A 26,389-nucleotide genomic window follows, 5' to 3' on the forward strand; every position below is an offset into this window, starting at 1 on the left:
CTTAGGGTCTCACCAAGTTGCTGAGGCTGGCCTCGAACTCACAATCCTCCTGCCTCAGCCTCCCGAGTTGCTGGGATGACAGGCGTGACCCACTGCACTCAGTTTAGCATCTGTTTCTTCCTTACTTTCTCTCTGTCCCCCTCCCCTCTGCCAGCCCTCTCTGGGTCATGTCCTTTGCCTACCTCTTGGCTCAGCTTCTCTCCCGTGCACACACAAGCTGCAGACACAGGAGGCTTCTTAAGAAAGGTCGTCTCAGCCAACATTTATTGAGCGCTTACTGTGTGGTGGGCCCTGGGCTAAGTACCGATGAGCAAGAGCAAGGCCTCCCTGGTCTCAAACGTTTGTTGAATGAATAAATGAAGGAGTGTTGGAGTGAATGAAGGAGATGCTTTATTGTTCAGTCTGCTCTTCCTGTGTTCCCGCTCTGTCCTTCAGTCTGTCTGTCTTAGTAAGTGACAGCTGTGTGGATGGATGGGTTGCTGTGGGAATGGATGGATGGGTGGGTGGGTGGGTGGATGGGCTGTGTGTTTCTGCTCGTCTGTTTCCCCAGTGCATAGTAGGTCCATCTATGGTTTGCCGAGTAAAACAGCCCTTGGTGTTTCCATGTCCCTGGGACTTCAGCTCCCACCACCCCCAGAACCCAGCACACAACAGTGTCCACTGGCGTTTGTTGAATGACTGAATGAACATCTCCCGGGGTCAGGGCAGTGGGGCCTCCTGGGGTCAGGGCAGTGGGTCAGGCCCAGGAAGCGCTTCTCATCATTTCCCGTCTCCTTCAGGAAGCAGCCGCAGAGCCCCAAAGCTCCTGCCCCCCAGCCGCCCCCGATCCTTAAAGTCTTCAACCGGCCCATCCTCTTCGACATTGTGTCCCGGGGCTCCACCGCGGATCTGGACGGGCTGCTCCCCTTCCTGCTGACCCACAAGAAGCGCCTGACGGATGAGGAGTTCCGGGGTGAGCACCCATGGGAGAAGACGGGTGGGGGGTCCAGCAGAGGTGGAGGGAGGCCTGGCTTTGGGGTCTCCTTTCCCCTCTGCTTCTCCTCTGCACTCCTGAAGAGCACGGGGCAGCCAGTCTGCTCCTGTGTGCCCTTGGCTGTGTTGCTTACCCTCTCTGGGCCTTGGCTACCTCCACTCATGCATTCGGTCAGTCCTTACTTTGGAAAGGGTGAGTGCAGCGGCGTCTACCCACAGGGTTTGAATATCACTGCCAGGACCCACGGGGGTGTGGCTGCTCTAAGCCTCAGTTTCTCCAACTGTAAAGTGGTAGCAGAGTCCCGGCCTCTGAGGAGAAATCATCCTCAAAGGGCTGAGCACAAGGTGGCTGCAGTCCTGGAGCCCCTGCTCCCTCTCAGAGGGCCTTTGAGGGTTGGGCAGGGCCAACAGGTGCCTCTGCCCCTCCCCAGGCCGGAGCCCCAGCTCCCCTTCCCTATTCTAGCAGCTCAGAGATTCCAGCCTCCGCCTGTCTAGGAACCAGCTCCTCCACTGCCCGGGGCCTTCGCTGAGAATTGGACCTGTGAGCCCCTCCGCCCAACTCAGCTGCACCCCATGTGCTGGCTACCAGGAGCCATAATTAACTGGCCAGATGATGCCACAAACCAGTATAAAATGTCAAAATTGTGGCACTTCCCATAAAAAGGGGACCATCTCAGAAAGGCTGGCCATGAGTGGTCTGTGGCTTAGGTCTAAGGAAGCTTCCGGAAGGTCAAAAGAGGACATATTTGAAGACTTCAGGTACTTTAAGCATAATAATTGGCAGAACAGGGTGATCACTGGACATGGTGGTGCATGCCTGTGATCCCGGCTACTCAGGAGGCTGAGGCAGGAGGATCACAAGTTGGAGGCCAGCCTCAGTGACTTTGCAAGACCTTGTCTCGAAACAGAATTTTAAGAAGTGCTGGGGGATGTAGCTAAGTGGTAGAGTGCTTGCTTAGCATGTGCAAGACCCAACCAAAAACCAAACAACATAAAAAAGGGGGGGCTAGAGTCTATGGTTCATTTTCCACATAGACATTTATCAATTTGATTTTTTTTTGGGGGGGGGTTGGGGGGATAGGGTACCAGGGATTGAACTCAGGGGCACTCAACCACTGAGCCCCATCCCCAGCCTATTTTGTATTTTATTTAGAGACAGGGCCTCACTGAGTTGCTTAGAGCCTCACTGTTGCTGAGGCTGGCTTTGATCCTCTTGCCTCAGCCTCCTGAGCCGCTAGGATAACAGGCCTGGTGGCTGGCTCAATTTGGTTCTTAACCCGAAAACCATCCAACACAATGTCTTTGTGGCCATCAGTAGAGAATTTCTGGACTGATCTAAAAGGTATTTGTCCTTGCTGCTGGGCCAGCCAAGGTGCCCTTGACTGGGGGCACAAGCTTGGAGTCTGGGGGGCTAAGGGTCCTTCTGTCCCGCAGACGATCTCGGTGGCAGGGTGAGCCATCTCCTGGGAGGTAAATGCCACCCCCCCACCCCCCACCCTCAGTCTTCTGCACTGGTCTGGCAGAGTGGGGGTGGGGCGGACTGTGGGGCAGGGTGGGTCCTGAGGGATGGATGCTTCCCATGGCACCGCGCCACCAGCTGGACTTGGCCAGGCCTCCGGGGCTGGGTGGCATCCCGGGTGGTCCTGAAACCCCAGGCAGGTGGGTGGGTGCAGGAGCTCGGTGGGGCACTTGCTGGGCTTGGGGGACAGGGACCTGCAGTTGCAGAGGTCCCTGTGTGCTGGGGGAGGGGAGACTGACTGCTAATGAGGTGCAGGGCCCCTGCTTGCCCAGGCGCCGTCTGAGGTCCTGGGCTGCTGGGTATTTAGGATGGCCAGCCCATTTTGGTAAACAGGCCCCCGGGTTGTGTAAACCTCAGGCTCCACAGAACCTGGCTGTCTCTGCATGTTTTTCTGGCTGGAGGCGGATGAGCTCATCTCGTTTCCAGGGGAGGCTGAGACCACCCCACTCCCACCCCTGCGCACTTCACAAGCTCCCCTTGGGCCACTCCCAATTTTAGCCCCGGCTCCAGCTGCTGCGCCCCACCCCCACCGCCGGGCAGAAACACTTCGCCATCTGGTGGTCGGACCCTGGAACTGCACGTCCTGCTCCGGCCTCTCAGCCCAGGACTCCCAGGCTGGCGGCCCCCCGGCCCCCTCTAGCCTGTGTCTGGGGGCACAAGCCCAAATCCAGGGTCTGGTTCCACTTTGGGCCACCTGTGGTTTGGCTATGTGGCGCGCTCAGCTTCCTGCCTTCATTGGATGTTTATTAACTCAGCCAATGGCCCTTGGGTACCTACCCGTGAAGCATCAGGCACGGTGCTAGGTTGGGACCAACAGTGATGAGCTGACAATGAGGCACATGTGACCCTGCCTTTAAGTTGCTCCCAGACTCCTAGGGGAGACTGGCATGGGCCAGGCAGTCACAGAAATAAACACACCATTACAAACTGTAAAGGGTGTCAACAAGAGGCTGTGTGGGAGGGCTTGAGCTAGTCTAGGAAAATCTAGGAGAGTTTCCTGGAGGAGGTGACCCTGGGATCTATGTGAATGAGTTGTATTAACCAGGAAAGAAGAAGAGCAGGGAGTGCTTCAGATGGGAGAGAGAGTGCAGGGAGAGCATGTTCAAAGGCCCTGTGGCTTGCTGTGATCCATTATACCTCTGAAGTGACCACTGCAGCTGGCATGTGGAGAGCAGATGAAGGAAGGACAGAGGGACTGGGGGACAACCAGGGAGGGGTCTTGGGCATGTGAGAGATGGAGGAGAGACGGGAGGGCAGAGATTAAGATGACATCACAGTTTTGGACTGGGTGGGGGTACCATCCCTTGTTGATAAAATGGGCTGATGCCCCAAAGTCTGAACTGTGTGTGTGGGGGGGTGTCTGTGTCTGCACAGAATCCCCAAGAGCCTTGGCCAGCTTTGGGGGCAGCTCCTCAACTACAGTTAGTTGTTCATTCAAGAAATAGTTACTTGGTGTTGCCTCTGGGCCGGGGGCTGGGGGTCGATGGGGAGCAGCTGGGGCGGCAATTGGGCTCTGCACAAGGCTTCGAGTTCGCCTCATGCTTCCTGGCATCTAAAGTCCCTCCCTTGGGAGACTAACCAGGACAGTCACGATCATCGAGGGATCCTATCTGCCTGGTACTGAGCTAATCGATGCGTATTGATGAGCTCATCGATTTCCTTTCACAGCCTCAATTTAACTACAAAGGAAACTTAAGTGGAGGAAGGTTCACACCACTGTCTTGTCACAAACCCTGAGGTGTCTGGCTGCAGAATGGTCCCCTCAACCTGCACCCATGTCCCCTGAGCTAGGGGCATTCCTGTGCCTCAGCCGGGCTCTGCCCCGTGCCTCATGTGCAGGGCTCTGTTTTCGTGGATACATTCTTTTGAGATATAAATCAATCCCTGTAAACATAAAAGGGAAAGAAACTGGCATCAGGGACATAGAAGCAGAGGGAGAGGCGTTGAGGACCCGTGGCACCCAGCAGAGACTGAACGAGGCTGTCAGTCTCCTGCTGCATCCACGGAACCCCAAGAAGCGCTCCCGCTCCTCGGAGGGCAGTTTCACGTCCCCTGTGCATCCACTCCACACTCTGGGACCCCGTATCCCTCAGCTCCTTGGGGGAAGCACTAGTGTAAATGCTTCATGGGAGGCTGGTCCCTGTGGCTCAGGAGGATCGCGAGTTCAAAGCCAGCCTCAGCCACTCAGTGAGGCCCTGTCTCTAAATACAATATAAAAAAGGGCTGGGGATGCGGCTCAGTGGATAAGCGCCCCTGAGCTCAATCCTCAGTAACAACAAAACAAACAAACAAACAAACCCCCCAAACAAAAACAACTTAATTGGCAAAGGATTCTGTGTTCCAGAAGGTGGGCAAAGGCTGTCTGATGTGCTTGCTTTCAGAGGTGCACAGTCTCCATTATTATAATGAAGGCTCTGAGGAGTCCGTTCACTTACCCTCAGGGCTGGGGATGGAACCCTGGGGTGCACGCTAGGCCAGTGCTGTGCCGGGCAGCGGCACCCCCAGCCTGCATTCCTATTGATTTCATTACAAAACCCTTTTAAAAATCCCCACAATTAAGACTGTGGCCTCCTACATTTCAAAGCATTTCCACTTGCATGAGATTTGACGCCTCAGTATCAGCGACGGGCAGATAGGGCGGTCCTGTGTCCCCACCAGATGGGCGAGGAATAGTCTCAGGGTAGGGGCCTGTGAGCGCCGCCCGCTGCCCAGCGTTCAGGCCCCGGGCTGAGGCCCTGACCTGTGCTCTCCCCCCAGAGCCGTCCACGGGGAAGACGTGCCTGCCCAAGGCCCTGCTGAACCTGAGCAATGGCCGCAACGACACGATCCCGGTGCTCCTGGACATCGCCGAGCGCACGGGCAACATGCGGGAGTTCATCAACTCGCCCTTCAGGGACATCTACTACCGAGGTGCGGCGACAGGCTTAGCGGGGGACAGGGGTGACGGCCCGGCACCCGATCTGACCCTTCGGAGGGCTGTTGGGTCTCAAGTGGCTGCACTGTGCCCTGGAGCTGCCTGTTGAGTCAGGGACTGAACCGACGGGGACTGGTCCCAACCCTTCACTCTGATGGTCTTTGTCGCAAAATCCAAGACCCCGAGACTGGGCTGCGGGGCGCCTCGCCATCCTGGGATCCCGCACTTGCAAAGTGTGGGGGCCTGATCTCCCGGGCTCTGTGGGGGGAGTCAGTGACCAGCAGCTCCGAGAGGCCAAGGCCACACCTGTCCACGCTTTTCGGATCTCAACTCCGAGCTATGAATCGAAGCTGGCCTTCAGGATCCTGGGCGTTAAGATTCCAAGTCCGTGGATTTGATATCCCAAGTCCAAAATTCAGTGAGGCCACGATGCTGTTTCCTCTTGGATGAAAGCAGCATGCGCGCCTGGAAAGTTCTAGACCTGAGGATCCACAAGTTGGGCCTCCTTGGAATTTAAAATTCTGCTATAATGGGCTGGGGTCATGGCTCAGTGATAGAGCACTTGCCTAGCATGTGTGAGGCACTGGGTTCGAGTCTCAGCACCACAGATAAATAAATGCATAAAATAAAGGTCCATCAATATCTAAAAATATATATTTTTAAAAAATCCTGCTCTAATGCAGATCTGGGCTTCTAGCACACAAAATTCCACACCTGGGGGACGTCTGAGGCTCTGGCCGGGGCTCTGGCCTGCGCCCCCCACTCTATACCCCCAGCAGGCCTGCTGAGGCCTCCGCCTTGCTGGAGCCCCGGATGACTGTCACCCTTTCCCCAGGCCAGACCGCCCTGCACATTGCCATCGAGCGTCGCTGCAAACACTACGTGGAGCTGCTGGTGGCCCAGGGAGCCGATGTGCACGCGCAGGCCCGAGGCCGCTTCTTCCAGCCCAAGGACGAGGGCGGCTACTTCTACTTCGGTGAGTCCCAGACGAGTTCCACCATCCAATCCCCTGCAGCCTCCAAACCCTGTGGCCACGCCCCCTGGTGGGGCCCGGGGATCCTGGGAGGAGCTTGGGGACACAGAATGCCAGTTGGTGTTCAGAGCCCTGAGGATGTGCTGAGCTGGGCTGGCCAAGGGCTCCCAAGACCACAGTGTGGAGTCAGGGACCTGGGTTCAAATCCTCCATCTGCTACTCCCCAGCCACGTGACTTCCTCTCCCTGTGCCTCAGCTTCCCCCTCTGGAGAGTAACATCAGGAGGACCCGCGGACTGTGACCAGGTGTCAGCACCTGCACCTTATTGTGTGTGCCCTTTAATCTGGCTTATCCCGGAACCAGTGGCCGGATGGGGGGACTCAAAACCCATGTCTTCCATACTGTCACAGTTGGAACAAAATATTTTGAATGTCACTCTTACATGCAGGCACTCATTATGTGGGGGTCAGAGACGGAGTCCCACAGGAAGTTCCACCATCCAATCCCTTGCAGCCTCCAAACCCTGTGGCCACGCCCCCAGTAGCCACACCCACCTCCTTAGCATCCCCCAGGAAAGCGCACAGTGGCCCAGGGACACGGTCACGTGACTGTAGGCGCTGTGTCCATCCGCCCCCCGGGGGGGGGGGGTCCTGTCACCCCAGGGTCTGCAGGCAGGATTCCGTGCCGGGCTCCTCTCCCTGACTGTGTGTCCTGGCCTGCAGGGGAGCTGCCCCTGTCCCTGGCTGCCTGCACCAACCAGCCTCACATCGTCAACTACCTGACGGAGAACCCGCACAAGAAGGCGGACATGCGGCGGCAGGACTCGCGGGGCAACACCGTGCTGCACGCGCTCGTGGCCATCGCTGACAACACCCGCGAGAACACCAAGTTTGTCACCAAGATGTACGACCTGCTGCTGCTCAAGTGTGCCCGCCTCTTCCCTGACAGCAACCTGGAGGCTGTGCTCAACAACGATGGCCTGTCGCCCCTCATGATGGCTGCCAAGACGGGCAAGATTGGGGTGAGTGGGAGCTGACTCTTTACCCTCCACACACACACACACACACACACACACAGAGACGAGGGTGTGATCAGCAGTCATCATGCCAACCCCAGCCTGCAGACATCTTAGCTCAAGAACCTGCTAAGGCTCCCTACTGTCCAGCCAGGCTGCTCAAGTTCATCTCAGAGCCTCTCACCTCTTCCCACCTCACTAGATGCTCACCTCCCTATTCTCACCAGCCAGGATAAGCCACTGATATAAAAATGAGTTCCCAGAGCTGGGTGTAGTGGTGCGCACCTGTAATCCCAGCAACTCAGAGGCCAAGGTAGGAGGATCACAAATTTGAGGCCAGCTTTAATAACTCAGCAAGACCCTGACCTCTATGCTGCAGACATTTGGGCTCCTTGCTGTGCGGCTGTCCTGTGCATTGCAGGATGCTTAGCTGCATCCTGGCCTTGATGGACTAGATGCTGGTGGCACACCCTCCCTCGTCACACTTGTGACAACCTAAGATGCCTGCAGATATTGCCAAATTGTCCCCTGGAGGACTCCATCGCCAGGACTGAAAGCCAAGCCTGGAGTACCCTGGAGTCAGTTAGGAACACTTGGTCCAGACCCAGCTCTGCCTCTTGCCAGTGCGTGGCCTCAGGCACCTCCCTGCCCCTCTCTGAGCCTCAGTCTCCTTGTCTATCAAATGGGGCTAATAAGAGTGCCCTCTGGGTGACTATCACTGTGCCAGTAAAAAAGACCATCCACAAAGAGCTGGGGACAGGTATCAGGTATTCCGTAAATGGTAGGGATGGGACTCTTAAAAATACAGCAAAAATACTAAAGTCACAGTTAAACCAGGTTTGTTTGTTTGTTTGTTTGGGGAGGGGGGGTACCAGGGAATGAATTCGGAGCACTGGATGACTGAGCCCCATCCCCAGCCCTATTTTGTATTTTATTTAGAGACAGGGTCTCACTGAGTTGCTTAGCTCCTTGTGTTTGCTGAGGCTGGCTTTGAACTCAAGATCCTCCTGCCTCAGCCTCCCCAGCTGCTGGGATAACAGGTGTGCACCACTGCGCCTGGCTTAAACCAAGGTCTCAGGCAGCAGAGCAGGCCTGTGTTTAGATTCTGGCTTTGTCCTAGTACAACACTGTGTGACCTTGGGCAACTCCCACTCCCTCTTCGTGCCTCAGTTTCCCTGTGTGTGAACCAAAGATAAAGGGGTGGTAATAGGATCAACGTGCTTCTGATTGGTCTGTTAACAAGATGGAGTTGCTGCTGCTCCAAGGCCATGCGGAGGTGTTCATTACTGTCACCTCCATGTTTAAGGCCAGCCTGGGCTCACTGAGTGTGTGGCCTCAGGGGAAGCCCGTTTCTCCAAGCCTGTTGGTGAGGAGGGTGCTCCGTGTGCCTGGCCTCAGGGTCCTTCTGACTCCAAGGGCTGAGCATTGGGGCCCCTCCCCTGGGCCCTCTGACTCCACATCCTGCTCCCATGCAGATCTTTCAGCACATCATCCGGAGAGAGGTGACAGACGAGGACACGCGGCACCTGTCCCGCAAGTTCAAGGACTGGGCCTACGGGCCCGTGTATTCCTCGCTGTACGACCTCTCTTCCCTGGACACGTGTGGAGAGGAGGTCTCCGTGCTGGAGATCCTGGTGTACAACAGCAAGATCGAGGTGGGCGCCGGGGCAGGGGCTGGGCCACAGGGGGAGCAGAAGGGGTGGCTGGGAGTCGTGGGTGGGTGTCTGTGACCCAGAGTGGCAGGTCTGTTGGTGGCGACGAAGAGCCCAGAATGGTGTCTGGCATTTAGCCAAGTAACCAAGGCTTGTGGGGCTGGGGGGCTGGGTTGGGATCCTGGCTCTGTCACCTCCAGGTTGTGGGACTCAGGATGAACGACTGAACCTCTCCAGGTGCAGCTTCCTCATTTGCAAACTGAAGGGAGGGATCATGTCTTATCCGATCGGGTTTTGGGGAGGACCAAATGGGTTCATGTTAGAACAGCCTGGCAGAGATGAACCATGATGTGCCAGCCATTATCGTTAGCGGGCGTCCTATGAAGTGCTGAAAGCCCTCTCTTTCACTTAGAAGCATTTCACGAACATCATTCTGCGCTGCTGAATATTCTCGCACAGCATCGTTGCTGAATGGAAATGCGCCCCATTCTAATGAACCTTTTTCCTACTGCTGGTTGTTTGGGTTTACAGCCTCTAACTATGAGGAAAATGCTACAATTACATCTTTATGGCTTTATTGTCACACAGATCCATGGTTAGGAAGAAACTCAAGTCATTAGAAAGGATGATAATCAAATGGGGCAGCTGGAATGGGTACAAATGACCTCCCTTCCAGTTCTGCCCTGTGGCTTACTGGCTCTGTGAGTTTGGCTTCCCTTGCAGGACCTCATTCTTAAACTTAGTGGTCAACTTGATTTAAATTGGGGTTTGCAGGTTTAGCATCTCTGGTGCAAACTCTGATTGATGGGTAGTGCCTACCAGGCAAGTGCATAGAGTGCTATTGTGCAGGGATCAACTATTGATGTCTGCCCTGGGCTGCGAATTGGAGCATTGTGATGAGTTAATCACTCAGCCTCATTTAGCTCAATTTCCCAGACCTGCTCCCTGAATCAGAATTTCTGAGGATTGAGCCCGGGAATTTTTACTTTGATTTTTAACAAGCAGCAGACGGGATTTTTTGCTGCCATTGACTCATTATGCCATTCATAGATTAAAGTTTGAAGATAGTTGCTTTTTTTTTTTTCTTTTTTGGTACTGGGGGTTGAACCCAGGGCCACTCTACTGGTGAGCCACATCCTCAGTCCTTTTTTAAATTTTTATATTTTGAGACAGGGTCTCACTAAGTAGCTTAGGGCTAAGTTGCTGAGGCCAGCTTCGAATTTGCAACCCTCTTGCCTTGGCCTCCCGAGGTCACTGGGATTACAGGTGTGCGTCACCGTGCCCAGCCAGGATACATGTTCTTTAAGGAGCTTTCCAGCTCTGGTCTACTAGACTGGGGTGGGAAGGGTAAGTTGAGGCAGGAGTGGGCAGAGCCTTGAATGCTGAGCCCAGGAGTTTGGGGTGGATTCTGAAGACCTGTCCAGTTGCGCCCAGATCCTGAGCAGAGCTGAAGAATGGGAGGGGAAGGGAAGTGCTCTGGGGCGGAGGGTGGAGGAGGGCATACTGGAGTCAGCCCGTGTGGATCCCCCGCCTCAGAAGGTGGCCACGACCCTCTTGCCTCTCACAGAACCGCCATGAGATGCTGGCCGTGGAACCCATCAATGAACTGCTGCGGGACAAGTGGCGCAAATTCGGGGCTGTCTCCTTCTACATCAACGTGGTCTCCTACCTGTGTGCCATGGTCATCTTTACCCTCACTGCCTACTACCAGCCACTAGAGGGCACTGTGAGTGCTCGGAGTCAGGCAGAGCGGGGGCGGGGCTGCGGCTCCAGCCATCTGGGTTCCCTGGGGGAAGGACCCAGGGAAGGTTAGCAAGAGGCAGAGGAGGTGCCCCTACATGGGTGGCTCTGAGATGGGAGACCTGTGGGAACAGAGGGAGGAGGTGGCGCGGGATCCAGGTGGAGGGCGGGTGAGGACCCTGTGCCCTGCTCCCCAGCCGCCCTACCCTTACCGCACCACCGTGGACTACCTGAGACTGGCAGGAGAGGTCATCACACTCTTCACCGGGGTCCTGTTCTTCTTCACCAACGTGAGTGCTTGGTCCCCGTGCCACCAGCCCGCCCAGCCTCCTCCTCCGGCTCCTCTTCCACCTCCTTCTCCAATTCCATGTTCTCTTCTGCAACCAAGAGCCCCTGTCCCTTCTCTGTCACATGCTCCGCCTCCCTCTCTTCTGTCCCTCCCTCTCTCCTGTCCTCTACCTTCTTCCCTGATCCACCTGCCACGGGCCCCCTCCCTCCCCTCTTTCAGATCAAAGACTTGTTCATGAAGAAATGTCCTGGCGTGAATTCTCTCTTCATCGATGGCTCCTTCCAGCTGCTCTAGTGAGTTCCGGGAGGACAGCGTCTGGGTGGGGACAGTGGAGTTGGGCTTTGGGGCCATCCAGACTCGGGGAAGAGGTAACCCTATTAGGAGGGAATTCATTCATCTGGGCAGCACTAATCCAAACTGGACAAAGCAAAGTGGAGTCTTCTGCTTAAAGAAATATTGCCAGTGACTCAGTACCATTTACAGATTGGAATATGAAGGTAGTTCCTAAGGGGTTACCGTATGTACCAAAATCATAGAAAAATTTTGGCCTCTTTTGCCAGTGATGGATTGCTAATGTCTGCCTGGAGTGCTGGGTCTCAGAAGGGGTGTGAGACTGTCTGGGTTTACTGGGAAAGAGAGCTGTGATCGATTAGTGATGTCTGCATAGGGCACAGGATCTGAGGGTCCCTGTAGCTCTGCTAGTCTTTTCCCCTTCCCCCAGAGCTACAAGATAGTGAAATCTACTCGGCCACAAAAATCTCCACTGAACACCACCGAATCTTTCTCTAGCAATTCCAAAGTCATCACCTTGGGATCTCTTAGGGCCTCGGGGGCATCACACGTACAATTCATTGCTAATTAACTGATGTTTTGTTAGCAGAGCATTCAACTTTGGGGAACCCAGCTCATCCATTCTGCTTTTCTTTTGAGGCTCTAGATGACATTGGGATGTCGTGGTACACTGGAGGGCTTGGAGATACATCTCCCCCTCCAGGGCCTCACTGTCCCCACTCCCTCTGGCCCCCTCGTGGTCTCTGTAGCTTCATCTACTCTGTGCTGGTGATTGTGTCCGCGGCCCTCTACCTGGCGGGGATCGAGGCCTACCTGGCTGTGATGGTCTTTGCCCTGGTCCTGGGCTGGATGAATGCCCTGTACTTCACCCGGGGGCTGAAGCTGACGGGGACCTACAGCATCATGATCCAGAAGGTATGGGGTGGAGGGTCCCCTGGGCTTGGGTGTCCCTCTCAGGTGCCCACAGATCAAGAAACCATTGTCTCCTCTTTGCCTCTGTGATCCCATGGGGGGGCTTTAGATCCTCTTCAAAGACCTGTTCCGCTTCCTGCTGGTCTACTTGCTCTTCATGATCGGCTACGCTTCAGGTGAGTTCTGGGAACACTGGGGGGAGGGTGTGGCCTGGGCCTGGAAAGGCAGCCATCACGGGCTGGTGCGCTGGCCCCAGGGCCGAGTCCCATCCTCCTGACAAGCCCGTGAGACCGCTGTCCTTATTCTCCCATTTCACAGATAAGGAAACTGAGGCTCAGGAAGGTTAGATAATTTGACCAACTTCAAAAGCTAGTGATAAAATGGGAGACCCACGATACGTAGTGGCTTCAAACAACAGCCATCTGCTCCCAAGTCTGTGGGTCAGCTGGGTGATGGTGCTGACTGGGGCCGGGTTGGCCGGTCTCGTGGGTCCCTGCATCTGTGGTCACCTGGAAGGCTGGCTGCCGACAGACAGGGGTAGCCAGGGTGGCCTTGGTTGTTTTCCACATGGTCACTCATCCTCCAGCCAGGGTGGCTGGTTGATGGGGGTGGTCTCAGGGCCCAAGAAAGTGAGCAGAAGTGTTCAAGGCCCGTGCCTGGCTTGGCATTCCAGCTGCCTCACTGTGTTAAGCAACTCCAAGGTCAGCTCTGAGTCAGGAGGTGGGGAAATAGACTCCACTTTTTTTTTCAGTACTGGGAATGGAGCCCAGAGGCCCTTGACCACTGAGTCACATCCGCAGCCCTTTTAAAAATATTTTTATTTGGAGACAGGGTCCTGCTAAATTGCTGAGACTGGCCTTGAACTTGTGATCCTCCTGTCTCAGCCTCCCAAGCTGCTGGGATTACACTGTACCTGGCTCGACTCCAGTCGTTGATGGGGGGGCCGTAGGGCCACACTGAAGGGGCGTGGATACAAGTCCAGTGTCAGCTTCCTTCAGTATGCCTCTCGGTGACGTCATCAGGCCCACCTGAGGCACACTGGGACTTCACTGGCACAGGCCATGCAGGAGGGGCCGAGGACGGGGAGACTGACCGAGTCATTGGACTGGTCCCCGAGAAGTGGCTGATCTGCTCTCAATGCCCCATATCCCGTGGGGAGTGGCCAACTCAGGCTGGACCAGGCTGCACTAAATTCTGAGCCGCTTCGTGGGGGGACCTGCCAGGCAGCAGGAACCTGATGGTGGAGACATATTATCCCAGATGGTCCTGAAGCTCTGTGTGGATTATTTGGAGGAAGCAGAGCTGGACAGCCCTGGCTGTGGCGGTTGGGACAGAGGAGGGGCCGGGAAGAGCTGGCCGAGTCAATGTTCAGCAGCAGGTTGGGCTTCAGGTTGGGGGTCCAGCCCCACTGAAGTCCTAATTATAGAAAAGGAGGCAGAAGCAATGGAAGCTAAAGAAGCAGTTTAGTGATCAGCTAGGTCCCGAGGCTGCTTCTGTCTAGGGTCACTGGATCCCAAGTCTGAGGCCGACAGGACACAAACAATGCACACGTACTCCTACTGCTTCCCATTTTTGTGCCCGTGGCAGACATTGGTAATGGATCCCAGAGTCATTTTTCTGATGCATCTTAGACCAGGTCTCAGATTCCTTCTCAACACAAGGTACAATTAAATAACATTAGCATATGAATTGGAACCCCTGCCCTGGCTGGTTTAGGGTCAGGTTGTTGCTGCTGAGCTCTGTTGAGCAAGGATTGTGACACCATGGATCTGCACCTGGGTTGGTGTGGAGGGACAGTGTGCCCCTCGGAGTGGATCCAAGACCCAATGAATGACAGGCTACACTGGCGTTTCTTGGGCCAGACACGATCCTGTCGTGAGGAGCTGAACTGTTCCCTGTGGGTGTTCAAGAGCACCTCTGCCTCTGTCCACTAGATGCCAGGAGCACCCCCTCTCCCGGCTGCAGCAACCAACCGTGTCTCTAGACATTGTCCAATGTCCCTGGGGAGGAGACTGCCCCTGGTGAAGAAGCCCTGGCCTAGATCCTAAAAGCTTCGTCCTTATAAGGGGGGTCTGTGGAAAGGACAGAGGCTTTGCAGCCTGGCGGGCCCAGCTGACTGCTGGCTTGGCTAACCCTCTGGGTGACCTGGGGCTGGTGCGCTCTGGCCTTGAATCCCTCCCTCCCACTCAGCAGAGGCCACCCCTGTTCCCCACTGCAGCTCTGGTCTCCCTCCTGCACCCGTGTGCCAACATGAAGGTGTGCGACGAGGACCAGACCAACTGCACGGTGCCCACGTACCCGTCGTGCCGCGACAGCGAGACCTTCAGCACCTTCCTCCTGGACCTCTTCAAGCTGACCATCGGCATGGGCGACCTGGAGATGCTGAGCAGCACCAAGTACCCCGTGGTCTTCATCATCCTGCTCGTCACCTACATCATCCTCACCTTCGTGCTGCTGCTGAACATGCTCATCGCCCTCATGGGGGAGACGGTGGGCCAGGTCTCCAAGGAGAGCAAGCACATCTGGAAGCTGCAGGTGAGGCCCCGGACCCTGCCCTGCCCCCAGCCACCTTCCTTCCCAGGTGGGGAGCCAGGGAGACAGGATTCCCCAGCCTCCCTCTCTGGGGGGGGCCTTGGCATCTCCTTCCACCTCGGTTTCACTGCCTGTAAAATGGGCACCAAAGGCCACTGCCCACTTCCTAGGGCCACCTAGAGAATTTCTTTTTTGGGGGGAGGCTACCCGGATTGAACTCGGGGCACTCAACCCCTGAGCCCCATCCCCAGCCCTATTTTGTATTTTATTTAGAGACAGGGTCTCACTGAGCTGCTTAGCACCTCGCCATTGCTGAGGCTGGCTTTGAACTCGCCATCCTCCTGCCTCAGCCTCCTGAGCCACTGGGATGACAGGCGTGGGCCACCGCTTCTGGTAACCTAGTGAATTTTAAGGGCACTTCTTGTCTGACCACTAGCCGTGGTTGGAGATTTACGTCGTGTGGCTCTCAGGTCCCAATTGTCTCCATCCAGCATGGCTGAGTGATCTCTGTTGCACAGGAAATTCTCAGAGTCTTTTAGTTCTTTTTCTGTTGCTATAGCAAAAAACTTGAGACCAGGTAATTTATAAAGAATAGAATTAAATTTGGCTCACAGCTCTGGAGTCTGGCAAGTCCAAGAGCATGGCGCTGTGCCTGGTGAGGGCCTTCCTGCTGGGTCATGACATGGCAGAGGTCACCACATGGCTAGATAGAGCAGGCACGCAAGTTGGGGTCTCTCCTTAAAGAGCCACTAATGCCAACGGGGGGGGGGTCCCACCGGGGGGTCCCACCCCTATGAATTCACCTGACCCTAAAATAAAATTTAAAAAAAAATCCCAAAGCCCCAGAGCACCCACATTCACATTGACTCAGGGCTTCAAGGAAGCAGCCCCCCGAAACACTGGGACCATGGTCAGGGGCTGGGTTCAGTGGTAGAGCGCTCACGTAGCATGTGCCAGGCCCTGGGTTTGATCCTCAGCACCACGTAAAAATAAATAAATAAAATAAAGGTATTAAAAATTTTTTTTTTTTTAAAACCACGGTCAGCAGCTGGCTGTGATTTAAGCTGAGGCAGGGGGTTCACAAGTTCGAGGCCAGATTTAGCAACTTAGGGAGACCCTGTCTCAAAATTTAAAAATAAATCAAAGGGCCTGGGGATGTGGCCCAGGTGCCCGGGCTTCCATCCCTAGTACCAAAAAAACTAAGACAGAAGCAAAGACCAAGGTCGTCTGTCCTCTTGGGTCTGAGTGTGAGGGGACGTGGTGGGGCCCACCCTGGAACTTTGACCCAACCATGAACTCCACTGGGCCTCAGTTTCCCCGCCAAGTGTAACCCACGAGATGGGAACTGGATCCAACCACCCAAGATTCATTTTTTTCCATATTTAAAAAAAAGGTGAATGCAACATTTTAAAAATGAAGAGACTCCATATAAAAACTCAAAAAGTTCTGACCCTCTGTGAGCAGTGGGCAGCCCTGCGGGGCTGGGCCGCCTTCTTGCCTGGCAGCCCTGGGTCCGCTGAGTGGCCGCTGCCCCCCACCCCTGCACCCGGCATTCGCTCTCTGGTTTGCCCCAGTTCCCAGCCCTCCCTGTGGCCTCTGCTGAGCCTGCGCAGGGGCCCTGGGCGGGGCCTTCCTACCTGGGTATTGGGTTGCCGGGTGCAGGGGGGTACTGGGGATTGAACCCAGGGGCACTCGACCCCTGAGCCCCATCCCCAGCCCTATTTTGTACTTTATTTAGAGTCAGAGTCTCCCTGAGTTGCTTAGGGCCTCGCTGTTGCTGAGGCTGGCTTTAAACTGGCGATCCTCCTGCCTCAGCCTCCCCAGCCGCTGGGATGACAGGTGTGCGCCACTGTGCCCCGGCCACTTTGGGTGTTTGAGTTTACAAAGCTCCTTCCTAGGGACAGTAGGAACTGGAAGGTTTAGTTCTCTGCCCACCCTGGCCTGTCACCCTCTTTTCTGCCTTTAGGGCAGTGGGTGCGGCCGGCTGGCTCCCCTACATCCCGCCCCCGCCTCCCTCTCCGTAGTGGGCCACCACCATCCTGGACATCGAGCGCTCCTTCCCCGTGTTCCTGAGGAAGGCCTTCCGCTCCGGGGAGATGGTGACCGTGGGCAAGAGCTCCGATGGCACTCCGGACCGCAGGTGGTGCTTCAGGTGAGGCAGCGTGCGCGGGAGAGCCCAGTGGTGGAGGCTCCCACAGCCTCTTCCCCCATTGAGACCTTGGAGCCTCAGAGGCCCTGCTCAGCGCCCCCCGAGGGTCCCACCCCGTGAACTTGGGCAAACTGGTTGGCTTCCCTTGGCCTCCGATTCTTATCTGTGGATTGGGGACCGTGATGGTGCCCCCTCCCTGGCCAGCTGTGCAGCCTGTGAAAGGTGCTGGTCAGCATCAGACGCCGGTCTGGATGCCGAGGGCACCTCTGACCCTCGTGGGGACAGGACAGCAGAGACCCGCCTGCGTCTCACCTCAGGGCATCGTCCCCAATCCACAAACAACCAGGGGACTTCAGCGCCAAGGCTTAGTGGGGAAACCCAGGAGTGGGCATCCTCCAGGGCTTGGGACCTCACCCCACCCACGTGGAGAGCGAGTCCCTACTCCAGGTGACGGAGGAAGCCGGCTTCCTCGGGGAGGCCCCCCCCCCATGGTATTTTCTTCTAAAATGACTCATTCCTTGGTGACTGACAGCAGAGAAGATAAGGGCGATATTTGGAATCAGGCAGAGTCAGTTTCCTCATCTGTGATATGGGGACAGTGGCAACAACCTCCTAAATCAGCTGCTCAGTTCTGCTGACGCTGAACCCAAAGTTCAAATCCTGACCCTTTAACTTACCAGCTTTGTGACCTTGCAGAAGCCGCCCAAACTGCCTCCAGTTCCTCATCAGTAAAACAGGAGGAACCAGAAATGCATCTTCTTTGCCAAGTTCTGACATGTGGCAGTTGCTCAAAAAAAAAAAAAAAAGAGAGATTGTATGAGAAATAATTTTTAAAATGATGTTAAAAAAATTATATTGGGTTAATTTGACCCAAGAGGTTGTAATCTGACTTTACCAGAGTTTTCCAATAAGAAGTAAAAATATCAAGTAGCATGTCTATCTATGAATGAATGAATGAACAAAATGTGGTACGTCCACACACTGGAATATTATTTGGCCTTCAAAAAGAATGAAGTTCAAATACCTGCTACAGCATGAATGTGTCTGGAAAACATAATGCCAGATAAAAGAGGCCAGACACAAAAGGCCACAGGTTGTATGATGGTGCTTGTAAGAAGCTTCCAGAGGAGGCAAACACTGTAAAACAGAAAGCAGATTAGGTAGGAAGGCCCGCCCAAGGCCCCCGTGCATGCTCAGCAGAGGCCACAGAGAGAGCTGGGAACTGGGGCAAACCAGAGAGCGAATGCAGGGTGCTGGGGTGGGGGGCAGCAGCCGCTCAGCAGGCCCAGGGCTTCCAGGGGCTCGGGGAGGGGTCACGGGGAGTTACTGCTGACTAGGCAGAGAGCTTCTGTTTAGAGCAATGGGAAGGTTTTGGAAGTAGGTAGGAGTGCTGGTGCCACAGCATCGGGAATGGACCCAACTGTGGAACCCGGTTAGGTATGTGTTTGACCACAGTAGGAAAAACAGGAGGAGGGTGTGCTGGCAAGTCTGGGGCGGGGTCTCCCCAACCCTCTTCTTCGGCCCCACCAGGGTGGACGAGGTGAACTGGTCTCACTGGAACCAGAACTTGGGCATCATCAATGAGGATCCAGGCAAGAGCGAGACCTACCAGTACTACGGCTTCTCGCACACTGTGGGCCGCCTCCGCAGGGGTGAGCAAGGCCGGGGAGCCCAGGGACCGCCAGGCTTGTCACCTGTGTGCCCAGAGGGCCCTGTCCCCAGCTTGGACTCACGGGCCAAAGGATGGGGCTGTGGGATGGGATGGCAGTGGGTTTCTTCTGCTGCTTTGTGGATGCCTGGGGCACCCGGTCTTTGTGGCTTCATCCTGGCCCTCCCTACACCCAGATACAAACTGGCCTGGGAGGCAGGATGAGCCCCTGGGCCAGCCCCAGGGTGGAGAACCCTTGTTTTCCACTAAATCTGGAGTTTGGGCACTTGGCGTTCTGACCTGGACTTGGAGCTTGGTTCCTCTTTGCATTCCTGTGCAATCCTCCATTACAGCCTTGACCTCTCTGAGCCTCAGTTTCTACCTCCTATAAGATGGGCATAATAATTCCCCCATGGGATCTGGAGCGCCCAGTTGACGTAGGTGCTCAGTACACGTGCTGAGCCCCACCGAACTCACGCCGCTCCCTGTCTGTGCCTCCTGCCCAGATCGCTGGTCCTCGGTGGTGCCCCGCGTGGTGGAGCTGAACAAGAATTCGAGCCCGGATGAGGTGGCGGTGCCTCTGGACAACCTGGGGAACCCCAGCTGCGACAGCCACCAGCAGAGTTATCCCCCCAAGTGGAGGACTGACGATGCACCCCTCTAGGGGCCGCGGGCGGGATTGGGGTCTCCCGCCTGCAGCCTGATCCCGCCCTTCACCTGCCTTGTCCACCTGCATTTCAGCTCCTCCCAGGTGTCCCCACACCCTCCCGTGACCCCTAGAGGCGAGGGCTGATGGAGATGCTGGGAGGCCCCAGGCCCTTCTGGTCCCCAGGCTCCTGTCCCCGCTCCGCCTGCCCCTGGGGACGGGCTCCTGGCCGCCTGTCTCACTCCCATGGAGTCACCTCCACCCAGAGGGGCAGACCTGTCCCCCTCTCCATTATTTATTGCTGTCCTCTCAGGAAAGCCATGTGCCACCCACCCCCCAACCCTGTCCTGCACGCGGAACCCTGAGGCCTCAGCACCTGGCTGCAGGTGCACTGCCGGCCACGCCCCCGGCCCCACCCTCCTCGCACCAGCACCTACCGCGGGGGGGTCGGGCCCTGGGGTGGGCCGAGCCCTCTGTGTGTTCTAGGGTCTGGGATTTGTTGGTGCTCAATAAACGTCCACTCACTGATGGTGGAGATGGCGGGGCCAGTGGTGGGCGTGGGGCGACGGTGACCGGCCTGGGGGTGACACTAGGGAGGCAGGAGAGTAGATACTGCCCGTGCTGGAAGGATCAGGTGGCATTAGGTATCAGTGGGCTGGGGACGGACCGGCCATGGTGGTGGTGGTGGCCGTGATGACCTGAGAGATGGGGGTGACTGAGTGGTGGTTGGGAAGCTAGGGACAGAGGTACCGAGCTCCAGGGGAAGGAACCAGCCTCCCCCAGGGCCCCGCCCTCATCTCCCTGCCCAGGGCGGCCGGAGCCCCAGGCTCTCCTCCAGGGCACAGTGTTCCGTGGCCAGAGCATTGGGATGGCCCCCTGGCCCCTCCTCCCCAGACCACGGGGAGCCCCGACCATGGTGACAGTGGTAGGTCATGCTCGGGAGGTGACAGACGAGTGGTTTTCTCTCGGGTCAGGCTTCAGGAAGGATCCAGGTAGGGACCCCTGGGCTCTGAGTCCGGGGAGCTTGGAAGGACCCTGGGACAGAAAGGAGATTTCATGGCCGGGCCTGGGGCACACACCTGTCATCCCAGCCGCTCAGGAGGCTGAGGCAGGAGGATCGCAAGTTCAAAGCCAGCCTCAGCAACTTAGTGAGGCCCTAAGCAACTCGGTGAGACCCTGTCTCTAAATAAAGTACAAAATAGGGCTGGGGATGGGGCTCAGTGGTTCAATCCTCAGTTACCTGCCCCTTCCCTAAAAGAACTCCAGTTTCCTTCTTCCTCAACCCCTGGGAGGGGGAAACACTCTCCTACCTGAGTTGCTGATGCTGGACCCTGGCCCTGGGTTGGTCAGAAGACAAGATGGCAGCCTGGGTCTTCCCTGGAAGGTGGATGCTAGAGATGAGGGGACGGGATTTCCCTCACACTGGCTTCCCTCGGGCACAAGGTGGTGCCCCAAATCCGGGCATCACGTCCAGATCCAATTACCTCCATAGGAAGAAGGGGAGCTGGCTCCTCCTTTCTCTCTTTTTATAGAGAAGGAAACTTTCCCCTAAAGTTCTCCCCTCTCCTATTGTTGGCCAGAATTTGTCATCTCTTTCATGCTCCAGCCAATTGCCAGACAGGAAGTAGCAATTGGCCTAAAGAAGCAGATGGCAATATGGAGGAAGGAAGTGACCCTGGACAGGCCGAGCTCTGTGATGCAGGAGAATGCCCAGATGGCCTGGCCAACCAGTAGTGTCTGCTGTGGTCTCTTTCCAAATGGCCTCCAGAGGGGTGGGGTGCCCTCACTGTCACCCAGAAGGTCTGAGGCTCGTTGTGGAGCCATCAATAGGTTACTCTTTTAGGGGCCCGTGGCCTGGGCCTACCCCCAGGGTCAAAAGCCCTCCCCACCCCGGGATACAGTGACTCCTTCAGTGCATAATTTGTGTTTTACAATGAAATAATGTGGGCTATGAATTTTCCTATGAATACACTTTTAGCCACATATTAACTTTTTCAAATTTAAAAAATCAGAGGGTTTTAGTCTTAATCATCTCTGACTCAATAGCTGTTTAAGAGAATTTAAAAGTTTTCAAGTCTTTGAGATTTAAGTCCAGTAAGATCTTTAAGATGCCCTTTCCCATTGTGGACATGTACTGGTTATATGCCAAAATATCTTCAGGTGACACATTGTTCCAAAATTGCATTTTAAAACCTTTTTTTTTTTTCCAATTATCCGTGTCTCCCGATTATGTCAAGGTCTCAGTTTGGTACTTCTAGGTTTTATTTTAAATTATCTCTGTTTTAAATAGTGAAAGATCTTTTGGCTTTGAACTTCTGGAAGAACAGAGTAGTTTAAAACATTTGAATTTCTTTTTCTTTTCAGTTATAAGACCTGTTTGAAGCAAGCTATGTTTCTCGAGATTAATAGTGCCCTCAAGTAAAAAAAAAAAATTTTTTTTTTAATGGAGAGAGGTCCCAGGGATTGAAGCCAGGGCACTCAACCCCTGAACCCCATCCCCAGCCCTATTTCGTATTTTATTTAGAGACAGGGTCTCACTGAGTTGCTTAGGGCCTCACTTTTACTGAGGCTGGCTTTGAACTGTCCTCCTGCCTCAGCCTCCCAAGTCACTGGATGACAGGCATGTGCCACTACGCCTCACTCAGTCAGTCTTTTGAATAATCCTGGCAGGTAGGGAATAAGAGGTTTCATTCCCTCTGTGAACAAGTCACAGAGAGGTGCAATGACCCATTCAGGGTCACACAGCTACCTAATGAATGCAGATTTGAGTCCAGGTGTGGACTCCTCTCCTCCTCCATGACTTCTCACCATTGTCTTCTTCTTAATTGCTCACTCATGTATTTTCTAATAGCTGATAAAAACCCACTTGCACTACATGAACACCTCAGGTGTCTCAGGCTTGACCTTAGTGCTTCTACATATATAACCTCATTGAAGCCAGAGTGACACTATAAAGTTGGAACTCTTAAATACAGCCTCTATCCCTGCCCACAGGCATTAGTTAGTCGTTTTGTTTTGTTTTGTTTTGTTTTTGCATTTGACAAGGAATCTGAATACAAATTAGGTCTCATTAAGGAGAACATTAAGGCATGTGTAGCTTCAGGTATGGCTGGATCCAGGGGCTTGAATGAGGTCACAGGACTAATTCATCACCTGTGTCTATTTCTTCCTTGGTCAGCTTTGTTCTCTGCCTCTTCCGGGACCAGCTGGGGTTCCGTGTTTACTTTCTGTGTGTATGTGTGGGTGCCGAGGACTGGACTCTGTTTCGAGAGTGCTTGCCAGCCACATCCCCTGCCCACGTGTCTATTCTGAACCAGTCACTGTTTCCCAGGAAGCAGAATCTGGTTTGGTCAGACTTGAGTTACTGGGTCAGAGCTGGGGTGGGACTGGCTTTTCCTATCCTGCAGGCACAGAAAGCAGCCGGACGATGCTCCCTAAGGAAAGTCGAAATGGTACTAACCGCTCTAGGTGCCATCAGTAGCCCCAGCCCCCCACTCCTCTTTTCACTCCCACCCCTAAAAGTCCCACCTGGGTGCTGCCCTCTCGCTGGGTCCCAGCCTAGTCTCCCGCACCTGCGCTTCATCATGTGACCTGTGTGACTATTGGGATGTTAGCGGACATCAGAGCAGTGAACCCCCTCTGGGACATCCCACTGGTAATTGACACTGGCGGGATTCGAGCCCCGGCATGCTGGGGAGGTGAGGGGTTACAGGTGATGGCCCTGTCACTTCTGTGGCAAAGACCCTGGCTGTCACCTGCCACCTTTTCCCCCAGTCCCTGCCAGCTTGTCTTCTGTGCCCTTTGCCTTTGAATGCGCTGCCTTCCAACAAGGGTCTCCCATTAAGTGGGCGTGCGTGTGTTTGATCATGATGAAGCTCCTGTGCGGCGGACTTGACGGGAGGTTTCCCTCCTGAGTGTGAAGCACCCCTGGGAAACCACCAGTGGTACCATCCGGAGAGACAGTCTCAGGGATTCCCAGGTCTTCACTGAACCATCACCTCTTGTGCCTGCAGAGCGTTCCTCCCCACACGCCCTGGGATCACTCGCTGTTATGAGTGTCCTGGAGGAATGCTGCGGGTGATGCCCAGCCGCACCGAACGGAGCCTCTGACGTTCCTGGATGTGCTCATGTGCGGTGGGCAGCCAGGCCCCACGCCCCGCCCGGATTCCCGGGGTACGTGGATCATTCTGTTCAGGCTGTGATCCACGTTTGGCTTCTTGGCAGAAGAATTTCTGTGTGAACCCAACGCTGCCTTCCTGCCTTTGATTTTCAGGAATCCAAGGTCACTGGGGACGATGGAGAACAAAGGTTCATCCCAGGATTTTGAGATAGAGACAAAAAAAAACAAGGGTGGTGATGGAGCCGAGGATGGGATGGGAGAGGCGTGGGCAGTGGGGACCCCCCCACACCCCCACCCCACCCCCCCACCCCCCAGACCAGGGAGCTCCAGCCCAGGAGGTGTTGTATTCTCCAGGGAATCTCAGACAGGAGGAAGCCGATGAACCCCCGATCAGGCACCTGCCTCGTGTTAGGTGCTGTGCTTGGTGCTGGCATTCATGTCTTAGTTCTGATCCATGAGACAAGAGGACACGTTTACTAGGAGAGGGGAAATTCTGGGAAAGTAAGAAGAATAAAGGAAAAGACTTGTTTTCTTTCCTCGAAATTGTCAGGTCTGATGTGATGTGATGCCTGGAACTGCAGCAGTTATGTTGTGGCCATGAGGAGGATCCGCAAAACAGAAGAATGACAAGAACTGGGGCCCTTGAGGACATTACTGAGCTGCTGAATTTAGCCATCTTTTGGCCACCTGACCTTATATCTTCTTATGATTACTTGAGAGAATACATTGTCTTTCTCTCAGTTGAATCCGGATTTTCTATCAACTAAAATCATACAGATGCAAGCACAAATTTTTACCTCCATTTTACAGGTGAAGAAAATGAGGCCTGGTATTAACCTAGAATGCCTTAATATGAATTTTCTGGAGGGTGGCAGGATTGTTTTTGAGTGTCGGTGGCCTTTCCTAACGTGTCCACTTGCCATTTCTCTACAGAGGGCCTTGTGTTAGGGTGGGTGGAGCTGGGACTCAACCAGGGCCACAGCTCTCAGCACCCTGAGGTCCTTAGTGTTGGAGCAGGGGTCGGATTGTGAGGTCAGAGGGTCCTGCTTGCTCTCAGCACCCCATGCAAAGGCACCCGCACTCCCACAGATCTGCCCTTCCTCCATCTGGGCGGGGCTGCTGATATCTGGAGATTGGCCACCAGGGGTCGCTCTGGTCACACCTGGGGGCCTCCGCAGAAGAGACCTGAGGGGAACTTGGAACTTGGGGACCTCGTCAGAAAGAAGCTTCCTGAGCTCCTTCTTAGGTGAGCTGAGTCTGTGAGACTCAGGAAATACCCTCATCCCCAAGAAGGACAGAAGGTGGCCTAAACTCGCCTCTGAAGGGTCAAACTGCTGTGTGTCCTTGGACACGTTGCCTCCCCTCTCTGAACCTCAGTTTTCTTTTTCAAAATAGGGTATTCACCCCCACTTCTCAATGGTGGGTTTCTTCACTCTCCCTGAGGGTCTTCCCCTGCTTTGTGCCTCGCTTAAGGTGGTGGATGAAGACCAGTTAGGATGTGAAAGTCCCAGAAATAAACCCCATCATTGCAACTGGCAAAACTGAGGCCTGATGGGAAGGAACTCAGTTTCCTCAAGTCTACTGGGGGAAGAGAATCAAAATTCAAAGTAGTTTCTACTGAACGCCTGCGGCTCTTGCACCCCTGTAAAGTCCAAAAATTGTAAGGTTGTCAGGTTCCCCCTGGTGGCTCACGCCTGTAATTGCAGCTACTCGGGAGGCTGAAGCAGGAGGATGGCAAGTTAAGGCCAGCCTCAGCAACGTAGTGAGACCCTGTCTTGAAATAAAAAGGGCTGGGGGTGTGGCTCAGTGGTAGAGCACCCTGGGTTCAATCCCCAGTATCAAAAAAAAAAAAAGAGATATTGTAGCCATGGTGAGTTGGGTTCATGTGTTGATCAGCCTCAGGTTGCAGTTGACAAAGAGGAGGCTAGAGGGACCTTCACTTCGCCCAAGCCACATGGCTCATGGGGGCAGACTAGCTCGGTCTGACCACTAAGCCCCAGTGCCCTTGGGGAGGCCCTTTTCACTGTACTAATTCAGGTGCCACCTCTGCCTCTGATAGATCTAGAAATTGAGGCTCTGAGAGGTCCCCCAAGTTGTCCAGGGTCACATGTGGTGGTGGCGGGATGCCGAGGACAGTTTTGTCGCCTCCCCCACCCCCCTGCCACTCTGGCAAGCTGGTGATGGTGGCGATTTAAAGAGACAATTACCTCTGCTGTAGCCCCACCTTCCAGGGGGCGGGCTGGAGCAGGCCACGCCCCCTGGAGCGGGCCACGCCCCTCAGAGAGCTCCTGGCGGCTCAGAGGCCACACAGCCCCGTGGGACCTCGCGGGGGCTCGTGGGTCTCTGGCTTGGAGTTGAGGCCGAATGGCGCTAGTTCAAGGTCTTGCTTTTTGGAGGTCAAGCTCAGGAGCCTGAGCTTGTCCTCGCTTCCTGAGGGACAGGTCTAAGACATGGATCTGAGTCCAGAAAACAAGGAGCCACCCTGGAAAAGTGGGTGCCTGCTGACGCGGTCCCTCCACTGCCCTCTGCTCTGGGGCAGCTCTGATTGCCAGAGGACGGGGCCATCTCCTGGTGGCCGAGTGGGCACGTGTTAAAATAGTGACGTTAGGTGCGGGCACCCCTGGCTACCGAGGCTGTGAGCCCAGGAGAGTTCAGGAGGACGTCGGGGTTGACACCGAAGGGTGCGGCTCCGTAGGAGGGGCGGGCCAGGGAGCCCCTTCATCAGCCTGATGTCGGGGTGCCCGGGCTGCGGACCCATGGGCCTGGCTTCTGGAGCTGAACCGGCCACGGGCAGGGAGGGGTTGGGGGTTTACGTCGTCTGCAGAGCGCGGCAATCGAGAGCTCAGGCTGGGAACTGGACAGGCCTGTGTCCTCTGCCAGCTGCTTCTCCGTCCTTGGGCCTCAGCTGGACAAAGTGACGGTCCTTCTCCAGCCCTCAGGACCTCGCGTGTAAAGCGCGACCATGCAGCATGCCGGGCTGAGTGACCAGAGGATTAGGTGCTGTTCAGCTCTGAGCC

At 55.3% G+C, this 26,389-nt stretch overlaps 1 protein-coding gene across 8 annotated transcripts in view; it reads left to right on the forward strand.

Moving 5' to 3' along the window:
* Positions 1–19,780, forward strand: part of Trpv4 (transient receptor potential cation channel subfamily V member 4) — a 33,172-nt gene extending 13,392 nt beyond the window's left edge. For 6 of the 8 annotated variants that reach the window (XM_078038937.1, XM_078038934.1, XM_078038939.1 and 3 more), the window contains exons 3-17: positions 780–952; positions 5,249–5,401; positions 6,241–6,381; positions 7,101–7,399; positions 8,869–9,048; positions 10,613–10,771; positions 10,983–11,075; positions 11,294–11,367; positions 12,115–12,280; positions 12,387–12,453; positions 14,496–14,812; positions 15,083–15,202; positions 16,834–16,961; positions 18,489–18,610; positions 19,113–19,780. In XM_078038937.1, coding sequence (XP_077895063.1) covers positions 780–952; positions 5,249–5,401; positions 6,241–6,381; positions 7,101–7,399; positions 8,869–9,048; positions 10,613–10,771; positions 10,983–11,075; positions 11,294–11,367; positions 12,115–12,280; positions 12,387–12,453; positions 14,496–14,812; positions 15,083–15,202; positions 16,834–16,961; positions 18,489–18,610; positions 19,113–19,270 — 2,350 coding nt within the window. In that variant the 3' untranslated portion in view covers positions 19,271–19,780. Of the gene's footprint in view, positions 1–779; positions 953–5,248; positions 5,402–6,240; positions 6,382–7,100; positions 7,400–8,868; positions 9,049–10,612; positions 10,772–10,982; positions 11,076–11,293; positions 11,368–12,114; positions 12,281–12,386; positions 12,454–14,495; positions 14,813–15,082; positions 15,203–16,775; positions 16,962–18,488; positions 18,611–19,112 lie in introns of all 8 variants that reach the window. The other 2 variants (XR_013434657.1, XM_078038935.1) reach the window with 2 other exon arrangements.
* Positions 19,781–26,389: the final 6,609 nt, after the last annotated feature.

Source organism: Ictidomys tridecemlineatus, chromosome 2 (genome assembly GCF_052094955.1).
Source record: "Ictidomys tridecemlineatus isolate mIctTri1 chromosome 2, mIctTri1.hap1, whole genome shotgun sequence".
In the NCBI taxonomy this organism is placed as follows: domain Eukaryota; kingdom Metazoa; phylum Chordata; class Mammalia; order Rodentia; family Sciuridae; genus Ictidomys; species Ictidomys tridecemlineatus.